Source organism: Salmo trutta, unplaced genomic scaffold, assembly GCF_901001165.1.
Source record: "Salmo trutta unplaced genomic scaffold, fSalTru1.1, whole genome shotgun sequence".
NCBI lineage: Eukaryota > Metazoa > Chordata > Actinopteri > Salmoniformes > Salmonidae > Salmo > Salmo trutta.
In genome coordinates, this window is record NW_021823314.1 from 23,725 (window position 1) to 46,147 (window position 22,423).

The 22,423-nt window shown below is 48.3% G+C and overlaps 1 protein-coding gene and 1 long non-coding RNA gene across 2 annotated transcripts; both read left to right on the top strand.

Annotated features, from left to right (window-relative positions):
• The first annotated feature begins 18,732 nt into the window (after window positions 1-18,732).
• On the top strand, window positions 18,733-19,425 carry LOC115190088 (uncharacterized). The gene is made up of 3 exons (XR_003877103.1): window positions 18,733-18,849; window positions 19,138-19,173; window positions 19,306-19,425. It is a non-coding gene; the product is annotated as an uncharacterized LOC115190088 (long non-coding RNA).
• A 19-nt stretch (window positions 19,426-19,444) lies between these two features.
• LOC115190087 (keratin-associated protein 6-2-like) lies at window positions 19,445-19,857 on the top strand (the record flags this gene model as incomplete). Its single annotated transcript, XM_029748562.1, has 1 exon — window positions 19,445-19,857. A coding segment is annotated over exon 1 (413 nt), but the record flags the coding sequence as incomplete, so codon positions are not given.
• Between the last annotated feature and the right edge of the window lie 2,566 nt (window positions 19,858-22,423).

Sequence of the window (22,423 nt, forward strand, 5' to 3'; positions counted from 1 at the left end):
TGGTCTGGTTAATATAGCACTGTGTCATGCCAGGGGATGGTCTGGTTAATATAACACTGTGTCATGCCAGGGGATGGTCTGGTTAATATAGCACTGTGTCATGCCAGGGGATGGTCTGGTTAATATAGCACTGTGTCATGCCAGGGGATGGTCTGGTTAATATAGCACTGTGCCAGGGGATGGTCTGGTTAATATAGCACTGTGCCAGGGGATGGTCTGGTTAATATAGCACTGTGTCATGCCAGGGGATGGTCTGGTTAATATAGCACTGTGTCATGCCAGGGATGGTTCTGGTTAATATAGCACTGTGTCATGCAGGGGATGGTCTGGTTAATATAGCACTGTGCCAGGGGGATGGGGTAACTGTGCCAGGGATGGCTGGTTAATATAGCACTGTGCCATGCCAGGGGATGGTCTGGTTAATATAGCACTGTGTCATGCCAGGGGATGGTCTGGTTAATATAGCACTGTGTCATGCCAGGGGATGGTCTGGTTAATAAAGCACTGTGCCAGGGGATGGTCTGGTTAATATAGCACTGTGCCAGGGGATGTTCTGGTTAATATAGCACTGTGTCATGCCAGGGGATGGTCTGGTTAATATAGCACTGTGTCATGCCAGGGGATGGTCTGGTTAATATAACACTGTGTCATGCCAGGGGATGGTCTGGTTAATATAGCACTGTGCCATGCCAAGGGATGGTCTGGTTAATATAGCACTGTGTCATGCCAGGGGATGGTCTGGTAATAAGCACTGTGCCATGCCAGGGATGGTCTGGTTAATATAACACTGTGTCATGCCAGGGGATGGTCTGGTTTAATATAGCACTGTCGCCATGCCAGGGATGGTCTGGTTACTATAGACTGTGCCATGCCAGGGGATGGTCTGCCGTTAATATAGCCACTGTGCCATGCCAGGGGATGGTCTGGTTAATATAGCCACTGTACCAGGGGATGGTCGGTTAATATAGCACTGTGCCAGGGGGATGGTCTGTGTTAATATAGCCACTGTGCCATGCCAGCTGGGATGGTCTGGTTAATATAGCACTGTGCCAAGGGAATGGGTCTGGTTAATCTAGCACTGTGTCAGGGCATTTGTCTGGCCTTAATATAGACACTGTGCCAGGGTATGGTCTGGTTACTATAGCACGTACCAGGGGATGGTCTGGTTAAATAGCCCTTGTCATGCCCGGGGCATTGGTCTGGTTAATATAGCACTGGCCAGGCGGGATGGTTGGTTAATATAGGCCACTTTGTGTCATGCCCGGGGGATGGTCTGTGTTAATATAGCAATGTACCAGGGGATGGTCGGTTAATATAGCACTGTGCCAGGGGATGGTCTGGTTAATATAGCACTGTACCAGGGGATGGTTGGTTAATATAGCCACTGTGTCATGCCAGGGGATGGTCTGGTTAACTATAGCACTGTGTCATGCCAGGGGATGGTCTGGTTAATATAGCACTGTACCAGGGGATGGTCTGGTTAATATAGCACTGTACCAGGGGATGGTCTGGTTAATATAGCACTGTGTCATGCCAGGGGATGGTCTGGTTAATATAGCACTGTGCCAGGGGATGGTCTGGTTAATATAGCACTGTGTCATGCCAGGGGATGGTCTGTGTTAATATAGCACTGTACCAGGGGATGGTCTGGTTAATATAGCACTGTGCCATGCCAGGGGATGGTCTGGTAAATATAGCACTGTGCCAGGGGATGGTCTGGTTAATATAGCACTGTGCCATGCCAGGGGATGGTCTGGTTAATATAGCACTGTGCCATGCCAGGGGATGGTCTGGTTAATATTGCACTGTGCCAGGGGATGGTCTGGTTAATATAGCACTGTGCCAGGGGATGGTCTGGTTAATATAGCACTGTGTCATGCCAGGGGATGGTCTGGTTAATATAGCACTGTGCCATGCCAGGGGATGGTCTGGTTAATATAGCACTGTGCCATGCCAGGGGATGGTCTGGTTAATATTGCACTGTGCCAGGGGATGGTCTGGTTAGTATAGCACTGTGCCAGGGGATGGTCTGGTAATATAGCACTGTGTCATGCCAGGGGATGGTCTGGTTAATATAGCACTGTGTCATGCCAGGGGATGGTCTGGTTAATATAGCACTGTGCCAGGGGATGGTCTGGTTAATATAGCACTGTGCCAGGGGATGGTCTGGTTAATATAGCACTGTGCCAGGGGATGGTCTGGTTAATATAGCACTGTGTCATGCCAGGGGATGGTCTGGTTAATATAGCACTGTGCCAGGGGATGGTCTGGTTAATATAGCACTGTGCCATGCCAGGGGATGGTCTGGTTAATATAGCACTGTGCCAGGGGATGGTCTGGTTAATATAGCACTGTGTCATGCCAGGGGATGGTCTGGTTAATATAGCACTGTGTCATGCCAGGGGATGGTCTGGTTAATATAGCACTGTGCCAGGGGATGGTCTGGTTAATATAGCACTGTGCCAGGGGATGGTCTGGTTAATATAACACTGTGTCATGCCAGAGGATGGTCTGGTTAATATAGCACTGTGCCATGCCAAGGGATGGTCTGGTTAATATAGCACTGTGTCATGCCAGGGGATGGTCTGGTTAATATAGCACTGTGCCATGCCAGGGGATGGTCTGGTTAATATAACACTGTGTCATGCCAGGGGATGGTCTGGTTAATATAGCACTGTGCCATGCCAGGGGATGGTCTGGTTAATATAGCACTGTGCCAGGGGATGGTCTGGTTAATATAGCACTGTGCCATGCCAGGGGATGGTCTGGTTAATATAGCACTGTACCATGCCAGGGGATGGTCTGGTTAATATAGCACTGTGTCATGCCAGGGGATGGTCTGTGTTAATATAGCACTGTGCCATGCCAGGGGATGGTCTGGTTAATATAGCATTGTGCCAGGGGATGGTCTGGTTAATATAGCACTGTGCCATGCCAGGGGATGGTCTGGTTAATATAGCGCTATACCAGGGGATGGTCTGGTTAATATAGCACTGTGTCATGCCAGGGGATGGTCTGTGTTAATATAGCACTGTGCCATGCCAGGGGATGGTCTGGTTAATATAGCACTGTACCATGCCAGGGGATGGTCTGGTTAATATAGCACTGTACCAGGGGATGGTCTGGTTAATATAGCACTGTGCCATGCCAGGGGATGGTCTGGTTAATATAGCACTGTGCCAGGGGATGTTCTGGTTAATATAGCACTGTACCATGCCAGGGGATGGTCTGGTTAATATAGCACTGTGCCAGGGGATGGTCTGGTTAATATAGCACTGTGTCATGCCAGGGGATGGTCTGGTTAATATAGCACTGTGTCATGCCAGGGATGGTCTGGTTAATATAGCACTGTGTCATGCCAGGGGATGGTCTGGTTAATATAGCACTGTGCCATGGGATGGTCTGGTTAATATAGCACTGTGCCAGGGGATGGTCTGGTTAATATAGCACTGTGCCAGGGGATGGTCTGGTTAATATAGCACTGTGCCAGGGGATGGTCTGGTTAATATAGCACTGTGCCAGGGGATGGTCTGGTTAATATAGCGATGTGCCATGCCAGGGGATGGTCTGGTTAATATAGCACTGTGCCAGGGGATGGTCTGGTTAATATAGCGATGTGCCATGCCAGGGGATGGTCTGGTTAATATAGCACTGTGCCAGGGGATGGTCTGGTTAATATAGCGATGTGCCATGCCAGGGGATGGTCTGGTTAATATAGCGATGTGCCATGCCAGGGGATGGTCTGGTTAATATAGCACTGTGCCAGGGGATGGTCTGGTTAATATAGCACTGTGCCAGGGGATGGTCTGGTTAATATAGCACTGTGCCAGGGGATGGTCTGGTTAATATAGCGATGTGCCATGCTAGGGGATGGTCTGGTTAATATAGCACTGTGCCAGGGGATGGTCTGGTTAATATAGCACTGTGCCATGCCAGGGGATGGTCTGGTTAATATAGCACTGTGCCAGGGGATGGTCTGGTTAATATAGCACTGTACCATGCCAGGGGATGGTCTGGTTAATATAGCACTGTGCCAGGGATGGTCTGGTTAATATAGCACTGTGCCAGGGGATGGTCTGGTTAATATAGCACTGTGTCATGCCAGGGGATGGTCTGGTTAATATAGCACTGTGCCAGGGGATGGTCTGGTTAATATAGCACTGTGCCAGGGGATGGTCTGGTTAATATAGCACTGTGCCAGGGGATGGTCTGGTTAATATAGCACTGTGTCATGCCAGGGGATGGGTTTGGTTAATATAGCACTGTACCAGGGATGGTTCTGGTTAATATAGACTGTGCCATGCAGGGGATGGTCCTGGTTAATATTGCACTGTGCCATGCCAGGGATGGTCTGGTTAATATAGCACTGTGTCATGCCAGGGGATGGTCTGGTCTAATATAGCACTGTGTCATGCCAGGGGATGGTCCTGGTTACTATAGCACTGTGTCAGGGCATGGTCTGGTTAATATAGCACTGTGCCAGGGGATGGTCTGGTAATATAGCACTGTGCCAGGGGATGGTCTGGTTAATATAGCACTGTGTCATGCCAGGGATTTTCTGGTTAATATAGCGCTGTACCAGGGGATGGTTCTGGTTATATAGCACTGTGTCATGCCAGGGGATGGTCTGGTTAATATAGCACTGTGCCAGGGGATGGTTCTGGTTAATATAGCACTGTACCATGCCAGGGATGGTCTGGTTACTATAGCACTGTGTCATGCCAGGGGATGGTCTGGTTATATAGCACTGTGCCAGGGGATGGTCTGGTTAATATAGCACTGTGCCAGGGGATGGTCTGGTTAATATAGCACTGTGTCTGCCAGGGGATGGTCTGGTTAATATAGCACTGTGTCATGCCAGGGGATGGTCTGGTTAATATAGCACTGTGCCATGCCAGGGGATGGTCTGGTTAATATAGCACTGTGCCATGGGATGGTCTGGTTAATATAGCACTGTGTCAGGGATGGTCTGGTTAATATAGCACTGTGTCATGCCAGGGGATGGTCTGGTTAATATAGCACTGTGTCATGCCAGGAGATGGTCTGGTTAATATAGCACTGTGCCAGGGGATGGTCTGGTTAATATAGCACTGTGCCAGGGGATGGTCTGGTTAATATAGCACTGTGTCATGCCAGGGGATGGTCTGGTTAATATAGCACTGTGCCATGCCAGGGTATGGTCTGGTTAATATAGCACTGTGCCAGGGGATGGTCTGGTTAATATAGCACTGTACCATGCCAGGGGATGGTCTGGTTAATATAGCACTGTACCATGCCAGGGGATTGTCTGGTTAATATAGCACTGTGCCATGCCAGGGGATGGTCTGGTTAATATAGCACTGTGCCATGCCAGGGGATGGTCTGGTTAATATAGCACTGTGCCATGCCAGGGGATGGTCTGGTTAATATAGCACTGTGCCAGGGGATGGTCTGGTTAATATAGCATTGTACCATGCTAGGGGATGGTCTGGTTAATATAGCACTGTGTCATGCCAGGGGATGGTCTGGTTAATATAGCACTGTGTCATGCCAGGGGATGGTCTGTGTTAATATAGCACTGTGCCATGCCAGGGGATGGTCTGGTTAATATAGCATTGTGCCAGGGGATGGTCTGGTTAATATAGCACTGTGCCATGCCAGGGGATGGTCTGGTTAATATAGCGCTGTACCAGGGGATGGTCTGGTTAATATAGCACTGTGCCATGCCAGGGGATGGTCTGGTTAATATAGCACTGTGCCAGGGGATGGTCTGGTTAATATAGCACTGTACCATGCCAGGGGATGGTCTGGTTAATATAGCACTGTGTCATGCCAGGGGATGGTCTGGTTAATATAGCACTGTGCCAGGGGATGGTCTGGTTAATATAGCACTGTGCCATGCCAGGGGATGGTCTGGTTAATATAGCACTGTGCCAGGGGATGGTCTGGTTAATATAGCACTGTACCAGGGGATGGTCTGGTTAATATAGCACTGTGTCATGCCAGGGGAAGGTCTGGTTAATATAGCACTGTGCCATGGGATGGTCTGGTTAATATAGCACTGTGTCAGGGGATGGTCTGGTTAATATAGCACTGTGTCATGCCAGGAGATGGTCTGGTTAATACAGCACTGTGCCAGGGGATGGTCTGGTTAATATAGCACTGTGCCAGGGGATGGTCTGGTTAATATAGCACTGTGCCAGGGGATGGTCTGGTTAATATAGCACTGTGTCATGCCATGGGATGGTCTGGTTAATATAGCACTGTGCCATGCCAGGGGATGGTCTGGTTAATATAGCACTGTGCCAGGGGATGGTCTGGTTAATATAGCACTGTGCCAGGGGATGGTCTGGTTAATATAGCACTGTGTCATGCCAGGGGATGGTCTGGTTAATATAGCACTGTGCCATGCCAGGGGATGGTCTGGTTAATATAGCACTGTGCCAGGGGATGGTCTGGTTAATATAGCACTGTACCATGCCAGGGGATGGTCTGGTTAATATAGCACTGTACCATGCCAGGGGATTGTCTGGTTAATATAGCACTGTGCCATGCCAGGGGATGGTCTGGTTAATATAGCACTGTGCCATGCCAGGGGATGGTCTGGTTAATATAGCACTGTGCCATGCCAGGGGATGGTCTGGTTAATATAGCACTGTGCCAGGGGATGGTCTGGTTAATATAGCATTGTACCATTCCAGGGGATGGTCTGGTTAATATAGCACTGTGTCATGCCAGGGGATGGTCTGGTTAATATAGCACTGTGTCATGCCAGGGGATGGTCTGTGTTAATATAGCACTGTGCCATGCCAGGGGATGGTCTGGTTAATATAGCATTGTGCCAGGGGATGGTCTGGTTAATATAGCACTGTGCCATGCCAGGGGATGGTCTGGTTAATATAGCGCTGTACCAGGGGATGGTCTGGTTAATATAGCACTGTGCCATGCCAGGGGATGGTCTGGTTAATATAGCACTGTACCAGGGGATGGTCTGGTTAATATAGCACTGTGCCAGGGGATGGTCTGGTTAATATAGCACTGTACCATGCCAGGGGATGGTCTGGTTAATATAGCACTGTGTCATGCCAGGGGATGGTCTGGTTAATATAGCACTGTGCCAGGGGATGGTCTGGTTAATATAGCACTGTGCCAGGGGATGGTCTGGTTAATATAGCACTGTGCCAGGGGATGGTCTGGTTAATATAGCACTGTGTCATGCCAGGGGATGGTCTGGTTAATATAGCACTGTACCAGGGGATGGTCTGGTTAATATAGCACTGTGCCATGCCAGGGGATGGTCTGGTTAATATAGCGCTGTACCAGGGGATGGTCTGGTTAATATAGCACTGTACCAGGGGATGGTCTGGTTAATATAGCACTGTGTCATGCCAGGGGATGGTCTGGTTAATATAGCACTGTGCCAGGGGATGGTCTGGTTAATATAGCACTGTGCCAGGGGATGGTCTGGTTAATATAGCACTGTACCAGGGGATGGTCTGGTTAATATAGCACTGTGCCAGGGGATGGTCTGGTTAATATAGCACTGTGTCATGCCAGGGGATGGTCTGGTTAATATAGCACTGTGTCATGCCAGGGGATGGTCTGGTTAATATAGCACTGTGCCATGCCAGGGGAAGGTCTGGTTAATATAGCACTGTGTCAGGGGATGGTCTGGTTAATATAGCACTGTGTCATGCCAGGAGATGGTCTGGTTAATACAGCACTGTGCCAGGGGATGGTCTGGTTAATATAGCACTGTGCCAGGGGATGGTCTGGTTAATATAGCACTGTGCCAGGGATGGTCTGGTTAATATAGCACTGTGTCATGCCATGGGATGGTCTGGTTAATATAGCACTGTGCCATGCCAGGGGATGGTCTGGTTAATATAGCACTGTGCCAGGGGATGGTCTGGTTAATATAGCACTGTACCATGCCAGGGGATGGTCTGGTTAATATAGCACTGTACCATGCCAGGGGATGGTCTGGTTAATATAGCACTGTGCCATGCCAGGGGATGGTCTGGTTAATATAGCACTGTGCCATGCCAGGGGATGGTCTGGTTAATATAGCACTGTGCCATGCCAGGGGATGGTCTGGTTAATATAGCACTGTGCCAGGGGATGGTCTGGTTAATATAGCATTGTACCATGCCAGGGGATGGTCTGGTTAATATAGCACTGTGTCATGCCAGGGGATGGTCTGGTTAATATAGCACTGTGTCATGCCAGGGGATGGTCTGGTTAATATAGCACTGTGTCATGCCAGGGGATGGTCTGGTTAATATAGCACTGTGCCATGCCGGGGGATGGTCTGGTTAATATAGCACTGTGCCATGCCAGGGGATGGTCTGGTTAATATAGCACTGTGCCAGGGGATGGTCTGGTTAATATAGCACTGTGCCAGGGGATGGTCTGGTTAATATAGCACTGTGCCAGGGGATGGTCTGGTTAATATAGCACTGTGCCAGGGGATGGTCTGGTTAATATAGCACTGTGCCAGGGGATGGTCTGGTTAATATAGCAGTGTGCCAGGGGATGGTCTGGTTAATATAGCAGTGTGCCAGGGGATGGTCTGGTTAATATAGCACTGTGCCAGGGGATGGTCTGGTTAATATAGCACTGTACCAGGGGATGGTCTGGTTAATATAGCACTGTACCAGGGGATGGTCTGTGTTGAAGATGAGGTTGCTGATCTTTCCATGTTTATAATAGTCAGCAAATCAGTGTCTTGATTTTCCATAAGGAGCTTCATTTTGTGATCTTTTCTTGTCTTATCATTCTTTCCTTACACAGGGTGCTGTAATTAATTACCTCTGAACAGCGGGAAGCAGCTTCTAAGGCCTCTCCATTTGGTTGGAGTAGACTGTGCCACTCTCCTGCCATCGTTGGGCTGAAGGGCTTTGACACCCCTCACTGACACGTCATGTAATGTCATGTGTATAGGTGGCAGGAAATGGTGGCTAGAAGACCGGTGACGTCGACCGACGAGCACCGCCCGAACAAGGAGGGGCATCGACTTCGACAGGAGTCGTGGCACGTCAGTGTTAATTGAACTTGTATCAGACTTGGCAGCTTTAATTTAGCATTCAGTCCTTATAAAGTCATGTCATGTATTTTTCTTCTTGGCTTTTGGGAAATAAAATATAGCTTCAGACTAAACATGACTCACTCAGTTCCAGGTTGGATGGTGTTTTCAGGTTTCTGATGTTTTCCAGAGAGTTTGTTGTGTTGCGTTGGAATAATAATCCTTGGTAGTTTGTAAACCTTCCAGATGATTCTGTAATTCCGTCCAAAATCAGGTTGTAGGTTTTGAGTTTTGATTTGGAGTGAAGGTTATGTAGTAGAGGGTAGCATCCTGTATATGTCCTGCTGACATAGTGAAGGTTATGTTGTGGAGGGTAGCATCCTGTATATGCCCTGGTGACATAGTGTTGTGGAGGGTAGTATCCTGTATATGTCCTGGTGACATAGTGTTGTGGAGGGTAGTATCCTGTATATGTCCTGGTGACATAGTGTTGTGGAAGGTAGTATCCTGTATATGTCCTGGTGACATAGTGTTGTGGAGGGTAGTATCCTGTATATGTCCTGGTGACATAGTGTTGTGGAGGGTAGTATCCTGTATATGTCCTGGTGACATAGTGTAGTAGAGGGTAGCATCCTGTATATGTCCTGGTGACATAGTGAAGCTTATGTTGTGGAGGGTAGTATCCTGTATATGTCCTGGTGACATAGTGAAGGTTATGTTGTGGAGGGTAGTATCCTGTATATGTCCTGGTGACATAGTGTTGTGGAGGGTAGTATCCTGTATATGTCCTGGTGACATAGTGTTGTGGAGGGTAGTATCCTGTATATGTCCTGGTGACATAGTGTTGTGGAAGGTAGTATCCTGTATATGTCCTGGTGACATAGTGTTGTGGAGGGTAGTATCCTGTATATGTCCTGGTGACATAGTGTAGTAGAGGGTAGCATCCTGTATATGTCCTGGTGACATAGTGTTGTAGAGGGTAGCATCCTGTATATGTCCTGGTGACATAGTGTTGTGGAGGGTAGTATCCTGTATATGTCCTGGTGACATAGTGAAGGTTATGTTGTGGAGGGTAGCATCCTGTATATGTCCTGGTGACATAGTGAAGGTTATGTTGTGGAGGGTAGCATCCTGTATATGTCCTGGTGACATAGTGTTGTGGAGGGTAGCATCCTGTATATGTTCTGGTGACATAGTGTTGTGGAGGGTAGTATCCTGTATATGTCCTGGTGACATAGTGTTGTAGAGGGTAGTATCCTGTATATGTCCTGGTGACATAGTGTTGTGGAGGGTAGTATCCTGTATATGTCCTGGTGACATAGTGTTGTAGAGGGTAGTATCCTGTATATGTCCTGGTGACATAGTGTTGTAGAGGGTAGCATCCTGTATATGTCCTGGTGACATAGTGTTGTAGAGGGTAGTATCCTGTATATGTCCTGGTGACATAGTGAAGGTTATAATCCTGTATATGTCCTGGTGACATAGTGTTGTAGAGGGTAGTATCCTGTATATGTCCTGGTGACATAGTGTTGTAGAGGGTAGCATCCTGTATATGTCCTGGTGACATAGTGAAGGTTATAATCCTGTATATGTCCTGGTGACATAGTGTTGTGGAGGGTAGTATCCTGTATATGTCCTGGTGACATAGTGTTGTAGAGGGTAGTATCCTGTATATGTCCTGGTGACATAGTGTTGTAGAGGGTAGCATCCTGTATATGTCCTGGTGACATAGTGTTGTAGAGGGTAGTATCCTGTATATGTCCTGGTGACATAGTGAAGGTTATAATCCTGTATATGTCCTGGTGACATAGTGTTGTAGAGGGTAGTATCCTGTATATGTCCTGGTGACATAGTGTTGTAGAGGGTAGCATCCTGTATATGTCCTGGTGACATAGTGAAGGTTATAATCCTGTATATGTCCTGGTGACATAGTGTTGTGGAGGGTAGTATCCTGTATATGTCCTGGTGACATAGTGTTGTAGAGGGTAGCATCCTGTATATGTCCTGGTGACATAGTGTTGTAGAGGGTAGCATCCTGTATATGTCCTGGTGACATAGTGTTGTAGAGGGTAGCATCCTGTATATGTCCTGGTGACATAGTGTTGTAGAGGGTAGCATCCTGTATATGTCCTGGTGACATAGTGTTGTAGAGGGTAGCATCCTGTATATGTCCTGGTGACATAGTGTTGTAGAGGGTAGCATCCTGTATATGTCCTGGTGACATAGTGTTGTAGAGGGTAGCATCCTGTATATGTCCTGGTGACATAGTGTTGTAGAGGGTAGTATCCTGTACATGTTCCTGACAAAAAAAATCACATTTTATCTAACTCTAAACCTATCTTTTTTAAGAACATACTGAAAAATGCAGGAGAGAGAAATATCTGAAGGAGCATCAGAAGGGAAGTGTTCCAGTCTGAAGGAGCATCAGAAGGGAAGTGTTCCAGTCTGAAGGACCGTCAGAAGGGAAGTGTTCCAGTCTGAAGGACCGTCAGAAGGGAAGTGTTCCAGTCTGAAGGAGCATCAGAAGGGAAGTGTTCCAGTCTGAAGGGTCATTAGAAGGGAAGTGTTCCAGTCTGAAGGACTGTCAGAAGGGAAGTGTTCCAGTCTGAAGGAGCATTAGAAGGGAAGTGTTCCAGTCTGAAGGACCGTCAGAAGGGAAGTGTTCCAGTCTGAAGGACCGTCAGAAGGGAAGTGTTCCAGTCTGAAGGACCATCAGAAGGGAAGTGTTCCAGTCTGAAGGACCGTCAGAAGGGAAGTGTTCCAGTCTGAAAGACCATCAGAAGGGAAGTGTTCCAGTCTGAAGGACCATTAGAAGGGAAGTGTTCCAGTCTGAAGGACCGTCAGAAGGGAAGTGTTCCAGTCTGAAGGACCATCAGAAGGGAAGTGTTCCAGTCTGAAGGACTGTCAGAAGGGAAGTGTTCCAGTCTGAAGAACCATCAGAAGGGAAGTGTTCCAGTCTGAAGGACTTTCAGAAGGGAAGTGTTCCAGTCTGAAGGACCGTCAGAAGGGAAGTGTTCCAGTCTGAAGGACCATCAGAAGGGAAGTGTTCCAGTCTGATGGACCATCAGATGGGAAGTGTTCCAGTCTGAAGGACCATCAGAAGGGAAGTGTTCCAGTCTGAAGGACCATCAGAAGGGAAGTGTTCCAGTCTGAAGGACCATCAGAAGGGAAGTGTTCCAGTCTGAAGGACCATCAGAAGGTGTCACGAGCGTCTAGGACCAGTGGATATATGAAATCAGGAGCAGGAGACAGAGGGCCGGAGCAACTGAGTTTTAATAGGCAATACCAGTCGCAATAGCCGTTGGGCACAGGGCGAGTGGCGAAGTCCGCCAGGAGAAAACACTTTTCTCAACAAAAAAAAGGAAATCAAAGAAGCGCACAAAAAAAACAAACAGCGCGCGGGGCGCAGCCCGGCAATATAATGACTTCCTAAATCGGAGATAACACAACTGTCCTTCATGAACAAACGAACAATCCCGCACGAGAACCCCATACTGAAAATACACATTAAATAACCCCCCACTAATGAAAAACACAAAACAGGTGCGGGATCGACAGACAAAACCAACAGACACAGAAACAACGATCGGTGGCAGCTAATAGGCCGGCGACGACGACCGGCGAGCGCCGCCCGACCGAGGAGGGGCGCCACCTTCGTTAGATACTGTGACAGAAGGGAAGTGTTCTGGTCTCAAAGACGACCTCAGCCCACTTTCTCTGCTCTCATACCAACATCTTGCTAATTGTGTTTTGCATAACAACAACAAAAGTAGTTGGATATACACCACAAGCAGATCTTGGAAAAGGCTAATATGAACAACAATCATAACAAATAGCAGTATTGCAGTATGACGAGTCATCAGATTACGAGGTAATTGATGTAGATAGGTACATATAGGTAGGGGTAGAGTGACAAGGCAACAGGATAGATAATAGATGGTAGCAACAGCGTATGTGATGAGTCAAAAGACTTGGTACGAAGTGGGTTCAATGAAGATACAGTAGTCCGGGTAGCTATTTGGCTAACTATTTAGCAGTCTTATGGCTTGGGGGTTGAAGCTGTTTAGGGTCCTCTTGGTTCCAGTTTTAGTGCATCGATACCGCTTGCCATGCAGTAGCAGAGAGAACAGTCAATGACTTGGGTGGCTGCAGTATTTGAACATGTTTAAGGCCTTGCTCTGATGCCTGCTATAGTGGTCCTGGATGGCAGGGAGCTTGGCCCCAGTGATGTCTTTGCCCACCACCGTCGTGTTGTCAGAAAACTTAATGATGGTGTTGGAGTTGTGCGCGGCCACACGGTCATGGGTAAATAGGAAGTAAAGGAGGGGACTGAGCACGCACCCCTGAGGGACTCCCCGTGTTGAGGGTTAACGTGGCGGATGTGTTGTTGCCTACCCTCACCACCTGGGGGGCGGCCCGGGATCCAGATGCAGAGGGAGGTGTTCAGTCCCAGGGTCCTGAGCTCAGTGATGAGCTTGGAGGGGACAATGGTGTTGAACGTTGAGTTGTAGTCTATGAACAACATTCTCACATACGTCATCTGTAGATCAGTTGGGGCGGTATGCGAATTGGAGTGGGTCCAGGGTTTTTGGGATGATGTTAATGTGAACCACGACAAGCCTTTTAAAGTATTTCATGGCTACAGATGTGAATGGTACAGGGCAATAGTCATTTAGACATGGTTACCTTGGCGTTCATGGGCACAGGGACTATGATGGACTCCTAGGTTTTACAGACAGGGTCAGGGAGAGGTTGAAATTGTCAGTTAAGACACTTACCAGCTGATCAGCGCATGTTCTGAGTATGCATCCTGGCAATCCATCTGGCCCCGCGACCTTGTGAATGTTAAGCTTTTTAAAGGTGTTACTCACAGCTACGGAGAGCGAGATCACACGGTTGTCCTGAACAGCCGGTGTTCTCACGGTTCAGTGTTGTTTGCCTTGAAGCGAGCAATGAAGGCATTCAACTTTTTCTGGTAGGCTTGCGTCACTGGACAGCTTGCGGCTGGGTTTCCCCTTGTAATCTGTGATACCACATCCGACGAGCGTCAGAGCCGGTGTGTAGTACGATTCGATCTCAGTCCTGTATTGACGCTTTGCCTGTTTTAATGGCTCATTGGATGTCGTAGCGGGATTCTCCTTGAAAGCAGCAGCTCTAGCCTTTACCTCAGTGTGGTTGTACGGTTACTGTGGGGGATGACGTCATCGATGCACTTATTAATAATGAAGCCAGTGATTGATGTGGTTTACTCCTCAATGTTATCGAAATGAATCCCAGAACATATTTCAGTCTGTGGTAGTGAAACAGTCCTGTATCTTAGCATCTGCTTCATCTGACCACTTCTGTATTGAGCGCGTCACTGGTACTTCCTGTTTGAGTTTTTGCATGTAAGCGGGAATCAGGAGGATAGAGTTATGGTCAGATTTGCCAAATGGAGGGCGAGGGAGAACTTTGTATGTGTTTCTGGTTTTGTAGTAAAGGTAAAAACAAATTATGTTATTACGGATTTCAGTTTCCCTGCATTGAAATCACCGACCACGGGTAGAGCCGCCTCTGGATGTGCATTTTCTTGTTTGCTTCAAATCAAATCAAATGTTATTTGTCACATACACATGGTTAGCAGGTGTTAATGCAAGTGTAGCGAAATGCTTGTGCTTCTAGTTCTGACCATGCAGTAATATCTAACATGTAATCTACCAATTCCACAACAACTACCTTATACACACAAGTGTAAAGGAATGAATACGAACATGTACATATAAATATATAAATGAGTGATGGCCGAACGGCATAGGCAAGATGCAGTAGATGGTATAGAGTACAGTATATACATATGAGATGAATAATGTAGGTTAAGAAAACATTATATAAAGTGGCATTGTTTAAGTGGCTAGTGGTACATTTAATTACATCAGTTGGCAAGATGCAGTAGATGGTATAGCGTACAGTATATACATAAGAGATGAGTAATGTAGGGTATGTAAACATTATATAATATAAAGTGGTTAGTGATAAATTGATTACATCAATTTGTCCATTATTAAAGTGGGTGGAGTTGAGTCAGTATGTTGGCAGCAGCCACTCAATGTTAGTGATGGCTGTTTAACAGTCTGATGGCCTTGAGATAGAAGCTGTTTTTCAGTCTCTCGGTCCCAGCTTTGATGCACCTGTACTGACCTCGCCTTCTGGATGGTAGCGGGGTGAACAGGCAGTGGCTCGGGTGATTGATGTCCTTGATGATCTTTTTGGCCTTCCTGTGACATCGGGTGGTGTAGGTGTCCTGGAGGGCAGGTAGTTTGCAACCAGTGATGTGTTGTACAGACCTCACTACCCCCTGGAGAGCCCTGTGGTTGAGGACGGTGCAGTTGCCGTACCAGGCGGTGATACAGCCCGACAGGATGCTCTCGATTGTGCATCTGTAAAAGTTTGTGAGTGTGTTTGGTGTCAAGCTGAATTTCTTCAGCCTCCTGAGGTTGAAGAGGCGCTGCTGCGCCTTCTTCACCACGCTGTCTGTGTGGGTGGACCATTTCAGTTTGTCCGTGATGTGTACGCCGAGGAACTTAAAACGTTCCACCCTCTCCACTACTGTCCCGTCGATGTGGATAGGGGGCTGCTCCCTCTGCTGTTTCCTGAAGTCCACGATCATCTCCTTTGTTTTGTTGAGTGTGAGGTTAATTTCCTGACACCACACTCCGAGGGCCCTCACCTCCTCCGAGGGCCCTCACCTCCTCCGAGGGCCCTCACCTCCTCCCTGCTTATGGCCTTATACAGCTCGCTGAGTACGGTCTTAGTGCCAGCATCAGGTTTCTAGTGGTAAATAGACAGCTATGAAACATCTTGATAAATAGTCTGCAGCTTATAATGAGGCATGGTCTGCAGTACGGTCTGCAGCTTATGATGAGGCATGGTCTGCAGTATGGTCTGCAGCTTATCGTGAGGTATGGTCTGCAGTACGGTCTGCAGCTTATCATGAGGTATGGTCTGCAGTACGGTCTGCAGCTTATCGTGAGGCATGGTCTGCAGTATGGTCCGCAGCTTATCATGAGGTATGGTCTGCAATATGATCTGCAGCTTATCATGAGGTATGGTCTGCAGTACGGTCTGCAGCTTATCATGAGGTATGGTCTGCAGTACGGTCTGCAGCTTATCATGAGGTGCGATCTGCAGCATATCATGAGGTATGGTCTGCAGTACAGTCTGCAGCTTATCATGAGGTACAATCTGCATCTTATCATGAGGTATGGTCTGCAGTACGGTCTGCAGCTTATAATGAGGCATGGTCTGCAGTACGGTCTGCAGCTTATCATGAGGCATGGTCTGCAGTATGGTCTGCAGCTTATCATGAGGTATGGTCTGCAGTACAATCTGCAGCTTATCATGAGGCATGGTCTGCAGTACGGTCTGCAGCTTATCATGAGGTATGGTCTACAGTACGGTCTGCAGCTTATGAGGCATGGTCTGCAGTACGGTCTGCAGCTTATCATGAGGTATGGTCTGCAGTACGGTCTGCAGCATATCATGAGGTATGATCTGCAGCTTATAATGAGGGATGGTCTGCAGTACGGTCTGCAGCTTATCATGAGGCATGGTCTGCAGTATGGTCCGCAGCTTATCATGAGGTATGGTCTGCAGTACGATCTGCAGCTTATCATGAGATATTGTCTGCAGTACGGTCTGCAGCTTATCATGAGGGACGGTCTGCAGTATGGTCTGCAGCTTATCATGAGGTATGGTCTGCAGTATGGTCTGCAGTATGGTCTGCAGCTTATCATGAGGTATGGTATGCAGTATGGTCTGCAGCTTATCATGAGGTATGGTCTGCAGCACAGTCTGCAGCTTATCATGAGGTACAATCTGCAGCTTATCATGAGGTATGGTCTGCAGTACGGTATGCAGCTTATAATGAGGCATGGTCTGCAGTACGGTCTGCAGCTTATCATGAGGCATGGTCTGCAGTACGGTCTGCAGCTTATCATGAGGCATGGTCTGCAGCATGGTCTGCAGCTTATCATGAGGTATGGTCTGCAGTACGGTCTGCAGCTTATCATGAGGTATGTTCTGCTGTACGGTCTGCAGCTTATCATGAGGTATGGTCTGCAGTACGGTCTGCAGCTTATGAGGCATGGTCTGCAGTACGGTCTGCAGCTTATCATGAGGTATGGTCTGCAGTATGGTCTGCAGCATATAATGAGATATGATCTGCAGCTTATAATGAGGGATGGTCTGCAGTACGGTCTGCAGCTTATGAGGCATGGTCTGCAGTACGGTCTGCAGCATATCATGAGGTATGGTCTGCAGTACGGTCTGCTGCATATCATGAGGTATGATCTGCAGCTTATAATGAGGGATGGTCTGCAGTACGGTCTGCAGCTTATCAAGAGGCATGGTCTGCAGTATGGTCCGCAGTTTATCATGAGGTATGGTCTGCAGTACGATCTGCAGCTTATCATGAGGTATTGTCTGCAGTACGGTCTGCAGCTTATCATGAGGGACGGTCTGCAGTATGGTCTGCAGCTTATCATGAGGTATGGTCTGCAGTATGGTCTGCAGTATGGTCTGCAGCATATCATGAGGTATGGTCTGCAGTATGGTCTGCAGCTTATCATGAGGTATGGTCTGCAGTACAGTCTGCAGCTTATCATGAGGTATGGTCTGCAGTACGGTCTGCAGCTTATCATGAGGTATGGTCTGCAGTATGGTCTGCAGCTTATCATGAGGTATGGTCTGCAGTACGGTCTGCATTACAGTCTGCAGCTTATCATGAGGTATGGTCTGCAGTACGGTCTGCAGCTTATCATGAGGTATGGTCTGCAGTACGGTCTGCAGTACAGTCTGCAGCTTATCATGAGGTATGGTCTGCAGTACGGTCTGCAGCTTATCATGAGGTATGGTCTGCAGTATGGTCTGCAGCTTATCATGAGGTATGGTCTGCAGTACGGTCTGCAGTACAGTCTGCAGCTTATCATGAGGTATGGTCTGCAGTATGGTCTGCAGCTTATCATGAGGTATGGTCTGCAGTACGGTCTGCAGCTTATCATGAGGGATGGTCTGCAGTATGGTCTGCAGCTTATCATGAGGTATGGTCTGCAGTATGGTCTACAGCGTATCATGAGGTATGGTCTACAGTACGGTCTGCAGCTTATCATGAGGCATGGTCTGCAGTACGGTCTGCAGCTTATCATGAGGTATGGTCTGCAGTACGGTCTGCAGTACAGTCTGCAGCTTATCATGAGGTATGGTCTGCTGTACGGTCTTCAGCTTATCATGAGGTATGGTCTGCAGTACGGTCTGCAGTACAGTCTGCAGCTTATCATGAGGTATGGTCTGCAGTACGGTCTGCAGCTTATCATGAGGTATGGTCTGCAGTACGGTCTGCAGTACGGTCTGCAGCTTATCATGAGGGACGGTCTGCAGTATGGTCTGCAGCTTATCATGAGGTATGGTCTGCAGTATGGTCTGCAGTATGGTCTGCAGCTTATCATGAGGTACGGTCTGCAGTACGGTCTGCAGCTTATTATGAGGGATGGTCTGCAGTATGGTCTGCAGCTTATCATGAGGTATGGTCTGCAGTATGGTCTACAGCTTATCATGAGGTATGGTCTACAGTACGGTCTGCAGCTTATCATGAGGCATGGTCTGCAGTACGGTCTGCAGCTTATCATGAGGTATGGTCTGCAGTACGGTCTGCAGTACAGTCTGCAGCTTATCATGAGGTATGGTCTGCAGTACGGTCTGCAGCTTATCATGAGGTATGGTCTGCAGTATGGTCTGCAGCTTATCATGAGGTATGGTCTGCAGTACGGTCTGCAGTACAGTCTGCAGCTTATCATGAGGTATGGTCTGCAGTATGGTCTGCAGCTTATCATGAGGTATGGTCTGCAGTACGGTCTGCAGCTTATCATGAGGGATGGTCTGCAGTATGGTCTGCAGCTTATCATGAGGTATGGTCTGCAGTATGGTCTACAGCGTATCATGAGGTATGGTCTACAGTACGGTCTGCAGCTTATCATGAGGCATGGTCTGCAGTACGGTCTGCAGCTTATCATGAGGTATGGTCTGCAGTACGGTCTGCAGTACAGTCTGCAGCTTATCATGAGGTATGGTCTGCAGTACGGTCTTCAGCTTATCATGAGGTATGGTCTGCAGTATGGTCTGCAGCTTATCATGAGGTATGGTCTGCAGTACGGTCTGCAGTACGGTCTGCAGCTTATCATGAGGGACGGTCTGCAGTATGGTCTGCAGCTTATCATGAGGTATGGTCTGCAGTATGGTCTGCAGTATGGTCTGCAGCTTATCATGAGGTACGGTCTGCAGTACGGTCTGCAGCTTATTATGAGGGATGGTCTGCAGTATGGTCTGCAGCTTATCATGAGGTATGGTCTGCAGTATGGTCTACAGCTTATCATGAGGTATGGTCTACAGTACGGTCTGCAGCTTATCATGAGGCATGGTCTGCAGTACGGTCTGCAGCTTATCATGAGGTATGGTCTGCAGTACGGTCTGCAGTACAGTCTGCAGCTTATCATGAGGTATGGTCTGCAGTACGGTCTGCAGTACGGTCTGCAGCTTATCATGAGGGACGGTCTGCAGTATGGTCTGCAGCTTATCATGAGGTATGGTCTGCAGTATGGTCTGCAGTATGGTCTGCAGCTTATCATGAGGTACGGTCTGCAGTACGGTCTGCAGCTTATTATGAGGGATGGTCTGCAGTATGGTCTGCAGCTTATCATGAGGTGTGGTCTGCAGTATGGTCTACAGCTTATCATGAGGTATGGTCTACAGTACGGTCTGCAGCTTATCATGAGGCATGGTCTGCAGTATGGTCTGCAGTACGGTCTGCAACTTATCGTAAGGTATTCTAACTCATGCGAGCAAAAATGTGACACCTCCTTAACGTTAGAGTTCGTGCACCAGCTTCTGTTATTAAAAAACTAAAACACCCCTCCCCCCTTATTAAGTTGCCATCCGGTCTAGACGATGCATGGAGAAACCCACCAGATTATACAGGACCAGTCAAACGTTCAGACACAGCTACTCATTCAAGGGTTTTTCCTTATTTTGACTCTTTTCTACATTGTAGAATAATAGTGAAGACATCAACACTATGAAATAACACATATGGAATCATGTAGTAACCCCCCAAAAAAAGTGTTAAACAAATCAAAATATGTTTTATATTTGAGATTCTTCCAATTAGACACCCTTTGCCTCGATGACAGCTTTTCACACTCTTGGCAATCTCTCAACCAGCTTCATCCCTTGACCTTCAAAAAAACACTCACAGACTCAGACCTCACAATGCAGCAGCAGCACTGTGAGTCATAACACTAACGCCGTCACAGTCGTGTATATATGGCAACACTATCTGACTCATTCAGTACACACAGACCCCAGGGCCCTGGCTGGATGAAACACACCTAACCAATCTGGTCAGACCTTTAACCACCTAGCCAACCAATCAAACTACGTCTTCTCCCAGCCAACCAATCAAACTACGTCTTCTCCCAGCCAACCAATCAAACTACGTCTTCTCCCAGCCAACCAATCAAACTACGTCTTCTCCCAGCCAACCAATCAAACTACGTCTTCTCCCAGCCAACCAATCAAACCACGTCAAACCTTTATTCATTATTAACCACCTAGCGATCCAATCAAATCTCCTCGGAGTCATAGGTAACCTATAAAACAGGTCTTTGGTTGTTGAATCCATAATCAGCGGGTAACATAACGGATGTTATTTACACATACAGCGTTTTCCATCAGGTCTCAAAAGTGTGCTTTACATTTTATAGGGGTGACTCACCTCAAACCTAACAAATCTGTACAAAATAAATAATTCAATTAAAATCTATACTAGTGTAGCCACCTGTCTGTCCCGACATCACTGGTATAGATCATACTGCCTTACAACCAACAGAAGTAGCAGCGTTATAAACACTTCTAAGAAGAAATACAGTGATCATTTGTCTACAGAAGAACATTCTGTGCGAGATCAAGGCTGCAAGGATGAAAGGTAATGTTTTATAAATGACAGGAGAACGTTTTGGCTGGAGCCCTAGTCCTTTAGTCAGCAGATTCTGAGTCATTAAAACAGTCCTGGCTGGCAGTTTCTCCTAAGGAAGAGAGGAGAGGATGATAGATAGAAGTTGGGGAGGTGGGACCTTCTGAGACTCTGATCCAGTCTCCCCCTGGGGTTAGACTCTGATCCAGCCTCCACCTGGGTTTAGACTCTGATCCAGTCTCCCCCTGGGGTTAGACTCTGATCCAGCCTCCCCCTGAGGTTAGTCTCTGATCCAGTCTCCCCCTGGGGTTAGACTCTGATCCAGCCTCCCCCTGGGGTTAGACTCTGATCCAGCCTCCCCCTGGGGTTAGACTCTGATCCAGTCTCCCCCTGGGTTTAGACTCTGATCCAGCCTCCCCTGGGGTTAGACTCTGATCCAGTCTCCCCCTGGGGTTAGACTCTGATCCAGTCTCCCCCTGGGGTTAGACTCTGATCCAGTCTCCCCCTGGGGTTAGACTCTGATCCAGCCACCCCCTGGGGTTAGACTCTGATCCAGTCTCCCCCTGGGGTTAGACTCTGATCCAGCCTCCCCCTGGGGTTAGACTCTGATCCAGTCTCCCCCTGGGGTTAGAGTCTGATCCAGCCTCCCCCTGGAGTTAGACTCTGATCCAGCCTCCCCCTGGGGTTAGACTCTGATCCAGCCTCCCCCTGGGGTTAGACTCTGATCCAGCCTCCCCCTGGGGTTAGACTCTGATCCAGCCTCCCCCTGGGGTTAGACTCTGATCCAGCCTCCCCCTGGGGTAAGACTCTGATCCAGCCTCCCCCTGGGGTTAGACTCTGATCCAGCCTCCCCCGGGGGTTAGACTCTGATCCAGCCTCCCCCTGGGTTAGACTCTGATCCAGCCTCCCCCTGGGGTTAGTCTCTGATCCAGCCTCCCCCTGGGGTTAGTCTCTGATCCAGTCTCCCCCTGGGGTTAGACTCTGATCCAGCCTCCCCCTGGTGTTAGACTCTGATCCAGTCTCCCCCTGGGGTTAGACTCTGATCCAGACTCCCCCTGGGGTTAGACTCTGATCCAACCTCCCCCTGGGGTTAGACTCTGATCCAGCCTCCCCCTGGGGTTAGACTCTGATCCAGTCTCCCCCTGGGGTTAGACTCTGATCCAGTCTCCCCCTGGGGTTAGACTCTGATCCAGCCTCCCCCTGGGGTTAGACTCTGATCCGGCCTCCCCCTGGGGTTAGACTCTGATCCAGCCTCCCCCTGGGGTTAGACTCTGATCCAGCCTCCCCCTGGGGTTAGACTCTGATCCAGCCTCCCCCTGGGGTTAGACTCTGATCCAGTCTCCCCCTGAGGTGAGACTCTGATCCAGCCTCCCCCTGGGGTTAGACTCTGATCCAGTCTCCCCCTGGGGTTAGACTCT